Source organism: Vidua chalybeata, chromosome 2 (assembly GCF_026979565.1).
Source record: "Vidua chalybeata isolate OUT-0048 chromosome 2, bVidCha1 merged haplotype, whole genome shotgun sequence".
NCBI lineage: Eukaryota > Metazoa > Chordata > Aves > Passeriformes > Viduidae > Vidua > Vidua chalybeata.
In genome coordinates, this window is record NC_071531.1 from 60,038,434 (window position 1) to 60,053,525 (window position 15,092).

Here is a 15,092-nt window from a genome sequence, read left to right on the forward strand (position 1 = left end):
AAAGCAGTTCAGCTGAAATGCAAGATGTGGCTGGGAACAGAGAATCCCCAAATTCTTCTTCCGTTTAAGCTCTGTGTCATGGACTGAATCACTTGCTCTTTGAGTAAAGCTTTCTTGAAGCAAAAGCCTTTTCACCTGAAAGAGCAGGGTTCACAAACCTGCACGAATGAATGGCCAGAAGTTCAATTTCACCCATTTAAAACAAGGGCTTTCCCAACACAACATGAAAGAGCAAATAGCTGAAAGATTTTATAACATCTAATGGAGCTCATTGTTTGCCCACTGAAATAATTCTGTGGGTTCCTTTCCTGTAACATCTTAAGATAGAGGGTAGAGCTGGACTGATGTCATATGGGAAAATTACCTGATTTTGGAATGGATTTATTAAAATGTGAAAATATTTCACATTTATTAAAATGTGAAAGAGAAGTGGAGGAGGAGTGTGTGGCACTATAAACCTAACCATACATTTTCTCTGATTTCCATTCAGGACAAGATGGGAGAGTTCTCAGTATATACCTGTGCATTCCCTGAGAATATTGCCCTTCTGGTATTCATAGGTTCTTATATAGGTAAAAAGCAAACTTCAGGTATGCAGATTACATTTGGGGAGCTAAACACACACAGAAAATTTCATGTTTAAGACGGAAGCACAGAATGTTACTTATCTTTCTCCTTTTGACTTTTGCCTGTCTGACCTCTTGTTCTGTGCCTGATCGAATGATTTTTAATACAAAAGCTCAGGATGAATGAAGTCATAGGAAATAAGTGTGCCCATCTCCTATAATCCAGTGAACATCAGTTAGTGATACTGAACCCTTTTGAGAAGCTCTGACCTGAAACTGTAAAGGTTATGTGCTCTATAAGTTTCATCTCATCAAGCTATAAATGCAGCACGGCTGCAGTAAACATGGTTTTAGTTATTTGAGTGCTTCACTGAGGAGTGGGGGAAGCTTTTTGGAGGCTGGTAACTGCTCTATGTTTTAAATTGCCTTTTTAATGTTCTTTTATGAAACAGTCATGGCATATGAAGCATACCTTTATGGGCATGAGAGCCCATATATGTTGGTTTGTGTAACAAGCCCAGTAACAGCTAAGTTTTACAGGAATACTTTACTTACAAGAGGGGGTATTTCTCCCAGCCTGTCTTTGACAATGGTTCCCCTTCCTGGACACCAGACTGAAACCATGAAGGCTAATGTTTGAGACCTTCTTACTCTCAAGAAGGTTTCATATATATCAGTGAGAGAGTTCTGGAGGAAACACAGCTTTTTGGCTTATCTAAAAGTTTAGTTCTACAATGTGTTCTACATGTACTCAAACACATACTCCTATTTCCTTATTTTCTTGAGGTCTATCTCCATAAACACTATAGCTGTGAAACCAAAATCCAGTATTAAAAAATTGTTGAAGTTCTAAAAATAAGACGAAAACTGCTTAACAAATGTTTGGCAGAATAGTACAAGTTGCTGTGCATTTAGAATTGAGGTTGCTGCTTTCTTTGAATAAAGATCAGACTTTGTGTTTTGGTGAATGCAAGAGGAAGAAGCAGCTTAATGTAATTCCAGGACAAATCAAAGAAAGTGAAAAGGAATTAGGTCTGTTATCAGATGAGAATATAGTCTGTTATCACTTCTGAATCATTCCTGTATGTAGATTTCATGCATGAATTTCCCCTGCCTTTCACATGGAAGTGAATTAAAATTCTCCAGGCTGAGAGGAGAGTAAGGGAGACAGGCTGTTCTTGGGGCAGGAAGAACCAGTGGTGAGGAAGTTTCCATCTCAATTTGATGCAGTTTGTGAGAACTGAATCAGCCAGAGCTCTGTGAGGACGTTTGCTTGTTTTGGATGTTTCTGAACTGTACTAGTGACCGTATTGGTACAGGGATTGTGTAGCATCTCCAATGTTAGTTATCACTGTTACAGGTCAAAGTGAGAGAGTGAGGGGCCTTCAACATCAGAAGAACATGGACCTGTTAGAGCGAGTCCAGTGGAGGCCACGGAGATGCTCCGAGGGCTGGACCCCCTTTGCTCTGGAGACAGCCAGGAGAGTTGGGGGTTCACCCTGGAGAAGAGAATGCTCCAGGGGGACCATAAAGCCCCTTCCAGTGCCTAAAGGGGCTCCAGGAGACCAGGAGAGAGACTGGAATGACAGGACAAGGGACAATGTCTTCCCATTGCCAGAGGGCAGGTTTAGATAGGATGTTGGGCAGAAATTCTTGGCTGTGAGAGTGGTGAGGCCATGGCACAGGTTGTCCACAGAAGCTGTGGCTGCCCCACCCCTGGAAGTGTTTGAGGCTAGGCTGGAGAGGGCTTGGAGCAGTCTGGTCTATTGGAAGGTATCTAGGCCCATGGTGGGGGGATTAGGACTGGATGAGCTTAAAAGTCCTTTCCAACATAAACCATTCTAGGATTTTGTGATAACAGGAAATTATCTTATTGATAATCAGCATCTCCCTTGTAAATGTGGGACAAATCAGGTTAGTTCAGACTAAGCATGCTTTAAAAATTACTGATTGTAAGTATCCTTCAACGGTATAGCATAAAATGCAGTTATCTCCTCTTACTGCTTTGGTTGCTGTTTGTGTGCCTTATTTGCTATTGCTAAATCAAAATTGTGGTGGGAGTCTTCTAAGATGGTTTTAGTGAAGGCTTTAGGCATGCTGGGTTGGCTTGAGGAACTTGAAGGAGTATGTTCAATGGATTAATGAAGGACATGGGTCTTCAAGGATGTGGATGTAACTTGTTTTCTTGATAATTTAATATTCTTGAATGAGTTGCAAAGTAAACATCTGCTTTTCAGGTGTAACTCTGGGAGACAGACACCAGCATATAAAGATGAGTCATAATATCTATTGAAATAACTGTTATATTTGAGCACTTCCTCTTGCTTGGATGAGGGCTGTTACTACTGTAGCAGTCCTCTATTTGCTCCTTCTGGAAGCAAGATTGAGAACTTCAAGACTTCAAGACTTGTTATAATCACAGTGGTAATTTTTATTTTTTCAGCTCCTACTTCCCCAGGAATCTCAAAAAAAAATTTAAAAACCCTTTTGTTATATTTACTTTCAAACTGTAATTGATGCTTATAGATAGCCTTTTTAAGTATGAAAAATGAAAATGATTTTTAGATGCTTAGTTTGGAAGTACATTATCTAAAGAGCTATTGATACCACAACATGTTTCAGTAATGTTGTAGCTTAAGGGTTTTTCAGTAAACCCACATAGGTGTTCAGAGCTAGAACAACTAACCAGATTCAATAAAACAAAGGCAAGCAAAAATTTTATAATTGCTCCCGAAAGATATAAACATATATCTTTTGTTTATATAGCAGAGGCATTATTTCACTGATCCTCCTAGTTGTTTATATAGCAACAGGCATTATAACAACACTTCCTATTTTCTTTATTGCAGTGCTTAGTAATCTGAATCCCTGCCGCTGTTCTGTCATACTCTGAAAAAGTCACCCAGGATCTTGTAAAACAATTAACTATGTCATTTTATTAAAACTTCTAAAACTTAGTATTTCTGTTTGGCATTCTTAATATTTCAGTGTTTGACATTCTCTGAAAACCTTATGCAAATTCTTGGCTTCTGCCCAGCTCTGCAAATTTGATTGAAACAATTGTTTTGCTTCTATTTTTCTCTGTAGGTTCTCACATTTATGGAGCAGATTTTTTTTTTTTTTTTTAATTCTTGATGCTATCAAGAGAAACTCCTCATATAGCTGAAAATAATTCAAAATTGGTTTTGACTGCCTTAATATTGCAAGATCTTTGCATAGTGTAATAGTGGTTTGAGTCTACCTGTTGTGTTGGTACAGGTACTGCTACAACATCAAGAACCAGTTGCCTGCAGTGGGGACTAAGGGAAGTCCAAAATACAGCAGATTTTGACATAGACTTGAATATTATGCACAATATATACTAAAATTGCTGATATTTTGAGCTTTAATAACATGTTCTGGCTGTTAGACTGCTTCCACATGGCTTAGTACAGGATGAATATGGCTGGGGAAACAATGTGAGAAATGATGAACAGATGAGGTTAGAATTGGAGTAATTCTGCCCTCTCCCCCCCCCAAAAAAAGATACTTGAGCACAGGTACTCTGTGGTTTCTGGCTGGATGTAAATATATATGCTTGTATACAATTAGTTATTACATACTGCTGCAAGAATTAGGATAGGAAGTGGACAGTTGTTTTTTGCACATAAATGCAGGATATCATTGTTTTTCTTAAGAGTAGGCATAGAGTGGCAAACTTCCTAATTTTGATCATGGGTGCAACCTGTAATTATCCAGGACAGAAAGAAAACTAATTAGTAAAGCCAACTTGATTGAAAAACTTCAGTATTCCTAGTACTTCTTATAGACTCTATAGGAAAGTAACTGAACTTTTGCAGGTTTGTATTTTAGCTAGTTAACAAATTATGTATCTCTACTGGTAGATTTGATGAATGAACATTTTGCTGTGGAATTGTTTCCTTTAGGAAGGCAGTAAGCTTTTCTATTGTCTAACGTGATTTTAGGTCATGATTTTTAAGTCTAACTGTCCAGTTGATGAAATGAATCCTTGGAAGCTGTTTGGTTGGCAGTGGAGTAGAGACGCTCAGATTGGAGCTGGTTCACTGCTGGTTTACTCACTTACCTTCCAGTGTAAGTTCAGACCATTGCAGAGAAGAAAATACAGGTAAAAACTGGAGCAACTGAATATTATTTTTTCTCTTGGAGTGTAAAATAATTATGCCTATTTTGTTACAATTTAACTTCAATTTGTCATGCCTCACCTACAGCTAATGCTGTGGTTTTTTTGGTATTAGTCTTTTAAGGAAATTTAGTCTTGTAACACTTTATTAGAAAGCTAATACAGTTTTTTTTAAATAATAAATCTACCTTTTACTCTGAGAACCATTGTTTAAATGCAGCTTATTTTAACATTTATGGTTTTCTGTGATGTTGGAATATATAGGTATATTAGAAAATACCCACTGGTATGATAAGTTGGCTTTCTGTAGAGAAGTTGGCCTTAAAGTGTATTATCCCATTTCTTGAGATTTCTCTGTACAGATAATTCTTTAAGTTCTTCTGCCTTGAACTGGTCATAAAATATGATGCATCTTGTCTCCTGTATCTTGTTTCTGTGGAGTAAGTATTGGTAGTAACAAATATGAGAGCAGCACTTGGGAGAACAAAGCTGCATAGGAGCTGAATATTGGTATAGAAATCAGAATTAATATTTTATCACTGGAACATCATTAATGATTTACTCAAAGTCCTGTGGAAAATACATGGTCTTCTATGGGAATGCAAATTCTGGACACCTCTTCAATTAAAATAGGCACATTTTCTTTGGATGGTGGGTCTGTAATAGCCTGAAGAATCAATCTGATCTTTAAAATCTTAAATAAAATGCTGTTTTTGAAAATTATTGCATTGGAAACTTAGTGTGGAGATGGGTGACTTTTAATAGCAACAATTGAAATTTGAACAGTTTCTTAGGAGAATCAAGACAGCACATGGTTACCTCTGTCTGCTCTTGTTTTCCTGCCCTCTTAATTCTTATAAGCCAAGCAGCTTCTTCCTTCATTTTTCTGTTTTTAAAATTGATTTGATGTTAAGAAGTATTTATGTGAATCCTAAAGTAACAAGTCAAAGGGAATCATAGAATGGTTTGGACTGGAACAGATCTTAAAGATCATCCAATTCCACCCTCCTGCCATGGACAGGGAAACCCCCTCTAGATCAGGTTGCTCCAACCCCCATCCAACCTGGCCTTGGGGCCCCATCCTTCTAAACCTGGGGCATTCCCAGCTTCTCTGGGCAACCTGTGCCAGGGCCTCACCACCCTCACAGCCAAGAATTTCTTCCCAGTATTCCATCTAACCCTGTCCTTTCTTAGTTTGAAGTCGGTCCCCCTTGTCCTGTCATTTCAGGCCATTGTCCAAAGTCCCTCTCTAGCTCTTGGAGCCTCTTTAGGCACTGGAAGGGGCTCTGAGGTCTCCCTAATGCCTTCTCTACTCCAGGCTGAACACCCCTAGCTCTCCCAGCCTGTCTTCAGAGCAGAGGTGCTCCAGCAACCCTTCGTGTATCTCCATAGTGTCCTCTGGATTCAGTCCTTATGACTGTTGTTCAATGCCTTACTATTTATTGGATGAGGTGGATTAACTAGCCCTGCATGTGTGGCGTTGGATGTTAAAAAAAATTAAACTTAAGGGAAGGTGTATGAGAAATGCTTTATGGATTGGGGGAAAAAAAAACAGTCCTTAATAATATTTGTTATTTTACATTGTCAGAGGTTAAGGAGAGAGGAGGAATTCTCATCTTTTAAGTAAAAAAAGTTGTTTTCAAGCTCCCTCCACCTCCTTGTTCACATTTATTTGGTATTGTACCTGTAGTGGCCTACATCATGCAGCAAAGCAGAGATTTCTTTGTCAGGATATGTGAGACTACTACAGAATTATGCAAAGCAGGAGTTAACCTTTGCTGCATTAATGGAGTGATAATTTTGAATCCAGACTAAAACCTGATTCATCAGTTGATTTTTGAAATTTTTTTTCTGTACCTAGAAGGCAGATAAGTTTTTAAGTGATTTCTGGGTTTGTAAATACATCAGCAGCTTGTATTGATGCAGACACAAGGCAGTATTGCTTTGTTTTTAATCTATTACAAAGCAAAATAGTATGCAGTTTATGAAGTTAAATAATAACTTTTTGTAGGGGTTTCATGAAACTTGTATCCTAACTTTACTTAATATGCATCTCTACTATTGGAAATATGAAAATGTCTTTTAGTAGAAGCAGTGGTTTTGCTCATGTTTGGATACTGGTGTCTCCCATGAATTCCTCTGATCTTGGCTGTTGGGGAGATCCCTTAATTCACCTTATATTCATGCTCTGAAACCTTAAAATGTAAGAATGACTATAAAAAAGGGTATTCCATGAACTTTTCATTGTTGGAGGAGGAACAAATGTAAAGTTTTGAGGTTGGTGGGTTTTTTCTTCTTTATTTCTTTTGTTCCAGGCTAGTTCTCCAGTTAACCAATTCCACTATAATGCCATCAGGAGAATGTGGTGATGGTTTTGTAGTTTATATTGCATGGTTGTCTTAATCCAGGTTCTGTCATTGTAGCAGAAAATTTGAACCCAAGCCCACCACATGATTTGGCTTTGTCCATATGGAAATAATAAACTATAATAAATGGCCACCTGTTGTACAATGTGGTATTGAGGGTGATTTTCTTCCAAAATAATTTTTCTTTTTGAAACTCAGACAAGCATAAAAATAATTCCCAATTTCAGGAGTCTTTTTCACTGAAAAGCTGATTGTTTGGGAGAAGTCAAAAATTTTTGAAACTTCAGATACTTTCCTGCATCTTGCTGTCAGGAATTGTGGAAGCAGGTGTGTGATTTTAAACAAAAGAAATTTAACTTTGAGTGGGACTGTTCCATATTTTAGCAAGTAGCTCTATCAGCACTACATTTGTGTAGTTACTGTGTGTGCCTATGCTGGAGTCCAGCAGAGACTTCTAAAGTGTGTTAATGTATGCTGAGAACTGCTTATTAAATTAGTAGCGCATCATTCCAGTAGCCTTAGAGATACTGGAATGTAGGGTGTTGGGGTTTTTTTGCAAATTTTAACCACACAAGGGATACATTTCTCTGCAGTTTCCCTGAAATTTTGAGATTCAATCTTGAAAGACAGACTTTCCTTTCCATGTGCTGTTTTCTTCAGAGGTATTTTTTAATTTGGTGACTTGTTAAACATGGAGTTTATAATTCTCACCAGTGACAGTTATGTCATGTGGACAACGTAAGAACAACTTGTAGGAGTCAATATCCAGGTTAAAGTATGTCAGTGTTTAAAGCCTTTCCCTTTGCTAAGTAGCATCTGATTTGAGTGCTGGATTTAATTATGATACTAATAACAGGCATTTAAATGCTGATATAAACTGTGTAAGGAGCACAAATATTGATCAGTTGTGTGACAATATGTATTTTTACTCATTGATGTTACTATAATAATTCCATTACTGATTCCCGTATACACTAATACACTCAGACTGACACGTACACACAAATAAATATTTGGAATTCATGAATACAGAATATTGGGATGGTATTTGGTGTCTTCCCATAATGGCTGTGGTTTTTATTAAACTGTGAACCTGCTCTCCTGTTGCAGAGAGTAAGTGGAGAAAGTGTAATGGAGAAAGAGTCAGGTTGACTGATTATTTTGTCCCTGTTCTTGGGTGGGTTTCCTAATACAAGTAGTAAATGGACCATTTTCTTAAAGGGAATAAATATCTTGGAACTGCTGGATAATAATCCTAAACTCTGTAAAATCCAGTGACTTAACTGACCATGATGTTGTGTTCTTTGGGATTTGGAAAGCTGTGCTAATTTTAGGATTTTTTTTTTTCTGGTTTTGTAGCTTAGATACCAGCATGGGCTGAGTACTCCAGATCTAAGGCAAACTCTTCCTAACCTGAAAAATTTCATGGAGCTTGGGCTGATGGTTAGGTGGTAAGTATTTTTTATAATTTATAAGAAAGAGGTGGGTGCTACAAAAAAATTGAAGGTAAGAATTTGTCTCAAACAAGCAGCTCGTCTTCGCAAGCTGAGCATGCTTGGCCGAGATTATGACCTTCCCAAAATACGGACTCTGTAACTGTCCACAACATTACTGTTTTCTTACACTTTTACAAGTTTTTCTATATGATGGGCCCACAACCCTTCTCAGAGGTTGATGTAGCAAGGGAATCCTGTTTGAAAAAACAATGTTCTTCACTAGAGGGAGGTGAATTAATTGTTGTCTTAAGACTGTATTTAATGTTTGGTAGCAGGTGCACCTTCTGTATCTAAACTTCTTAAGCAGAACAAATCATAGCCTGGGCAGTCTCTGTGTAATTCAAGTAAGCTGCATAGAGGAATCTGAATGATAAACAACACAACTTCTCTGTAATATAATTGCTGCTAATGAAAATAGTTGTTGCATGTTCAGTGTTGTTGCTAAATGAGAAGCTACTTTAATAAATAACTGAAGGTTATAGTATCTTCCAGGGAAATCCCATGTACTTCTGTTCTGATTCACTCTGGAGGATTCAGGCTCATCTTTCACTGTCTGCAGAAAATCAAATCAGACAGGTTTCTATGTTTTAAAGCTAAAGTTAGTTTAGGTTTATCTTGCAGCAGTTGTTTGAGCAGGAGGCTTAACCAGTTCTCCTTAAACGGAGGTGAACTTTACTGTGAAGCACAGTTTACTACCCAGTGTATTTCAACAAGTGATGGTTTGTATTCACATGGTTTTAATTTATGCTCTTTGAATTGCAAGCACTCATGAAGTCTCTTGCTTTAAGCAATTATTTTGTCCTGCATTCTCATCTAATCATGGAATCATAGAACGGTTTTGTTTTCCTGCCTTCCTAACTTTCATGAGTAAAGCACTTTCTTCTCCATACATTTTCCTCTTTTTAAAATTGATTTTTGATGTTGAAAAGTACTTGTGCTGAATCCTACTGTAACAGGTCACAGGGAATCATAAGATGCTTTGGGTTGGAAAGACCTTAAAGACCATCCACTTCCCACCCCTTGCCATGGGCAGGGACACCTCCCAGTAGATCAAGCTGCACCAAGCTCCATCCAACCCGGCCTTGAACATATCCAGGGATGGGACAGCCCCAGCTTCTCTGGGCAGCTTGTCCCAGGGCCTTACCACCCTCACAGGGAAGAATTTTTCCCCAATATTCCATCTAAGCCTTCTCTCTGGCAGTGGAAAGCTATTCCCTCTTGTCCTGTCATTCTAGGCTCTTGTCTAAAGTCCCTCTGCAGCTCACTTGGAGCCTCTTCAGGCACTGGCAGGAGCTTTAAGGTATCTAGAGCCTTCCCTTCTTCCAGGCTGATCACCCCCACCTCCAGGTTGCTGTTTGGAGCTTGGCTAAGGAAAACAAATATAGGAGTAGGAAAAGTTTCCACTATGAGCAATACTGTAAAAAGCATTGCCTGATGGAAATTTAACTCAGCCAACAGAGGAAGTAGATAGGTCTTGAAAAAAGTAAGCTCAGCCCCTTGTGCAGTTTTATTCTTTAAATAATTTCAGGCACAGCTGAAAAGATTCTCCCTGCTTTTGTTTTTTTCTATAGCAAGATGCATAAAGAAAAATCTTCTTCATTGGGAAAATAGCACAGTGAGTTTTCGTGTGGTATCCATCACAGTAGTGTAAAAATCCTCAGATGATGTGTGGTCCCCTCAGAACATCTGAAAATGAAAGGCCAGACTGTGACATTTGTAGCACTTCTCTCTGCTCATCAGTAGAGTGGGAGGGGTGCAGGTCATGAGTGTCTAGTACAGTCTTGAATAAACAGAAGTGGGTTGACACTGGAACATATGAAATGGGAATAATTTTGAGTGTGGATACCTGTTATTCCCTTCTGCCATGTGCTGTCTCTGAGGAACTGATCTGGAAACTTTAATTATGCTTCAGAGGTTTTGGCACCATACAATCCTGTTTTCTCTAGGTGATGCACAGTCATTAACAAAAGAAAGCACTTTTTTTTTTTTTGGCTGCATAATATTTCTATGTAGGAATATTAAGCATAGTTCTTCTGGAGCATCACAGTCCCTTCTCCCCATGGACATCTATGCCTCATTTCCTTCTCATGTCCAGAAGCTGTATGAATAGTTTTGTTTTTTTTTTTAACTGATGATTCCAATCAATGCTTCTTAGTGCTTCCTAATAATATAAATGGAAATGAGGCTTTATAGGGAGTCTATCTTGAGGGGAAAACTGGCTAGACTTTCATAATTGGGCAGAATACAGATGTCCACTGTCCTGTGGATAATATCCAATTACAAACATTGAAACAAGCAGACAAGCCACTAGCTGTTAAATTGAATATTTGAAGGAATTTTTTGTTTTCAGGTTACTGTGAGTCATCTGATACCCTCTGACACAAACTGTTGTCATTAAAATATTTCCAGGTTACTCTTTGTTGGAAGGATAAGAGCAGGGAGACAAGAGGTTTTCTTATCCATGTACTCATTTGCACTGCCTGATTTGTTTGGTTCTCTTGCTGGTCTTCAGTTTCCTTTCTGAGCACTGTAGCTGGGTTTTTCTGAATTTAAGTTCTGTCACCACCATAATCATTACCATTTTAGATTAAAAGCAAACCCAAAAAATCCTCCATGGCTTTTGTATAAGAGCTCACTTATACATCCATTAGAGTAAATTAGGCTGTAAAGTCTCTGCTTCAATCTTCTACGAGTTTCCCTGTTTTGCCTGGAGCTCTGGGCTAGCCTTTGGCCCTTTGGAAGGTCTACGGAGTCCAATGTTTGTCCATCAAGGTTTAGTGGCTGGTTCCCTGAGCCTGGTGAGATTTGTGTTGTTTTGGTTTCTCAGGCATTACACTTCAATTATTAATACATGTTTTCACATCTAAACTTGTGTGATTTATTGCAGGAAGCTTGCAGGTCTGCAAACTTCGCTTCCATCTTCATACCTCTCTCCTGGTACCAATATCCTGCTGTGTTTACTTTTGTCCCCCAAATATTTTCTGTTTCCTTTTGGGAATACTTCTTTCTGTTTCCAATTTTTTTTAGTCCTGGAGTTTCATTGGCCTCCAGAAAAGTAGCTTAGTTTTTTAGGTTAGCTTCTGTGGATGCATAAGGCCCTATGCAGATTCTGTCTTAAATCCTTTTTCTTGTGAGCAAACAGTTTATTCCAGCATCTGAGACCAAATCATAGAAAGGTTTGGATTGGAAGGGACCTTAAAGACATGTTGTCCCAGACCATGGTCAGGGATACCTTCCACTAGACCAGGTTGCTCGAAGCCCTGTCCAACTTGGCCTTGAGCACTTCCAGGGATGGGACAGTCACAGTTTCTGTGGGTAACCTGTGCCAGAGCTTTACCACCCTCACAGCCAAGAATTTCTAATCTCTAAATCTCACCTCTTCTAGTTTAAAACCCTTGAAGCCAAGAATTTCTTCCTTATTTCTAATCTAAATCTCCCCTCTTTTAGTTTAAAACTGTTTCCCCTTGTCCTGCCCCACTCATAGCAAAGAGTTGTAGCTGTTAATTTTGGCTTTTGGACAGGCAATCAAAATTTAGTATTTTGTCCAGCAGTGATACAGTAACATTCCTCACAGGAGACTGTGATCCAGTAACACTCTTCACGGGGGGTGGGGGGGGGGGTGGGGGGCAGGGGGAGGAAAAGACACATATTTGAGCCTGTAAATTGTATTTTGTCCCTCATATTGCTTTACAGTTTCTCTGAGCCACTTGCAGACAGATTAAATAATCACAGGTGAATCTGACCGAAGAAACCTTTTACCAAAACTGCAACCAGAATGTGTTCACTAAGAAAATAATTTCAGAAATGTTTGTGTCTTACTTCAGTCACTTTATCTCACCTGTTTACAGTGGGGAGTCTGTGTCTTCCACCTTAGGGCTAAGAATGCTCAAACTGACTATTTGTTAACTAGCGAAAATTAATATTTTGGGAGGAAATAGCTACTTTCTCATTTTGCTGCCAGAAAAACTTAGAGCTGAAGTCAGACTGTTAGAATTGGCTTTTGAGCTTTGGATACAATTGAAACATTGAAATTTGTGACCTGAGGCTTCTCATTGTTTTTTTTCTTTTTTTTAATTTAGAAATCCTGCTTTCTGACAGGAACTATACATACCCATATGCATAACCAGTTCTAGTGTCATCCAACCTAATGACTAAAAGTCATCAGGCCCTAATGACAGTTAATCAAATCAGTTTTTATACTCCACAAGTCACAGGCCATTCTTTTGGACAGATGTCCACACTTGTCTGTGTGTCTCAGGAGACCAACCAAGGGATTGTTGCTGGAAGCTGAATCAGCCCAACCTGAGTAATTCAGCTCGAGGCTGTGCCTTAGAGTAAAGGATTGTGCTCCTGCAAGCCAAACCCTTCTCAATGGGGACAGTACCTGAAAGTCTCTAAAGTGTGTGAGTAACTGGATGATAGTTTTCTAACATTACTCTGTTTTTTATATACTTTTATATATTTTTATTAATTTCATGAGGTGTGAAGCTCAAAGGACAAGGGACAATGTCTTTAAACTGATGGAGGGTGGGTTTAGTTTAGAAATCAGGAAGCAATTCTTCCCTGTGAATGTGAGGGAGCCTGTGTTCAAGGCTGGGTTGGATGGGGCTTGGAGCAGCCTGGTCTAGTGGAAGGTGTCCCTGCCCATGGCAGGGGGATTGGACCTAGATGGTCTTGAAAGTCGCTTTCAAACCAGACCCTTGCAGGATTCTAATATGGGATTCTTTCTCTGGACTTTACCTTGATATGAATGCTGTGAAATCTGTTAACAGTACAGCCTCAAGGAAAACATAAATGGAATAGACACCCTCTATCAGCTCCTTGTTTTCATAGGTATTAATAGCAGCCTTGTATTTCTGAGCTCTGTGCCTCTGTCTAAACATTACTTTTGAAACTTCAACATGACTTCCATTCTCACCTGGAGGGAAAAACTGGGTTAAACTGTTTCCCGACAGCACAGGAAAAAACAGTTTAACCCACTGTACCCAGAGTCCTTATGGATTTGTTTTACTTGCCTATGAGACTATGACCATGGTTCGACTTAAAAGAGAGCTATTTATCTTTTTATGTTTGCCTTGTAGACACTTGTCACTCAGCCTGAGCTTGTTGCCTAGGTTGCCCCCTGTGATCAAGAAGAGACATCCAGGGAAGATGACTTTCCCACTGATCTTAACTGGCTCTCAAATTGGGGATTACCACCTTTCTCTCATTTTTCTTCTCCAGTGACTGTGGAACTCTTGAATGGCTGATCTCTAAAACGCTTTATACATATTTACTTCTATCTAGATGCCTTAGATAATATTTGAAAAGCAGATAAACCATACTATTGACTTCATTACTCCATTCTCAGATTTGGGATGTTATCCCTGTATTTATTCCTGACTGAAGCTCAACCCATCCTATTCATACTTATTTGTAACAATGGGCAGTTTCTGAACTCTGCCTCCATTATTTTCCAGCGCTTAAAACCTTTTTTAAAGGTTTTAAAGTCTTAAGTTCCATTTCAGTGCATGTCAACCAAAGAATCTGGCTGCAAGCTGTTTTTGTTCGAATACATTAGTTTGAATATCTGCTCAACAAATGGAGATAATTCCTGCTTTACTGCCCTATGGGGCAGCCCTTACCTACTCTGCTAACTGAGAAGTTATTTTGTAGATGAGAGAGATGAATAACTTACTGCTGCTACATTTAGATCACTTGGTATAGATAATTCTGCTAGTTCAATTTAGTAAGGAAGGGAAGATGTTTTGGCTGCTGAACTAAAGAGGTATTGTTCAGACATACCTAACATGTTAGCTTGAGTAGCCTTGTTGTAAGAACCTCTTAAACTCTCCTGGTCCTGCAAACTAATTAATTTCTCACCCATTTTTGTGTAAGGTCTAGTTTTACAAAGGAATTTAGGAATGTTTCCTTTGAGGGGGAATTTAAATTTATATATTCACTGCAACAATTTTTAAAGCTGTTTTTCTTGTGCTAGGCACCTCAGTTTTCATGTTGGTTTACTCGGACACTTTAATTCCTTCTGCTTCGTAGAAGTGTTGCTGCTGTGCCTAAATTGAGCTGATTAACACTTGCTAAAGAATCACAGAATACCCTGAGTTGAAGAGACACACAGGGATCATCAAATCCAACTCCTGGCCCTCACAGGACACCCCAGCAATTCTACCCTGTCCTGAGAGCATTGTCCAAACGTTTCTTGGGGTCTGACAGCCTTGGGGCTGTGACCACTGCCCTGGGGAGTCTGTTCAGTGCCCGACCACCCTCTGGGGGAAGAACCTTTTCCTGATAACCAACCTAAATCTCCCCTGACACAGCTCCAGCCATTCCCTTGGGTCCTGTTCCTTCCTGGTCACAGAGAGCAGAAATTGGAGTTGCTGCTCTGCTGCCCTTTGGGAGGAAGCTGCAGACCATGGGGAGATCCTCAGCATCCTCCAGGCTGAACAAGTCAAGTGACCTCAGCTATTCTGCAGGTAACTTGGGGTTTGCCAATTAGGCAGTCCTATGCCATACTGAAGTCTCTGTC

General features: G+C 39.2%; 1 protein-coding gene across 4 annotated transcripts in view; it reads left to right on the forward strand.

Annotated features, from left to right (window-relative positions):
• UVRAG (UV radiation resistance associated) overlaps positions 1-15,092 on the forward strand; it is a 102,065-nt gene that overhangs the window by 66,485 nt on the left and 20,488 nt on the right. For 3 of the 4 annotated variants that reach the window (XM_053934476.1, XM_053934477.1, XM_053934479.1), the window contains one exon: positions 8,433-8,524. The exons of the other annotated variant lie outside the window; for it this stretch is intronic. In XM_053934476.1, coding sequence (XP_053790451.1) covers positions 8,433-8,524 — 92 coding nt within the window. The remainder of the gene's footprint in view (positions 1-8,432; positions 8,525-15,092) is intronic. 4 annotated transcript variants of the gene reach the window in all.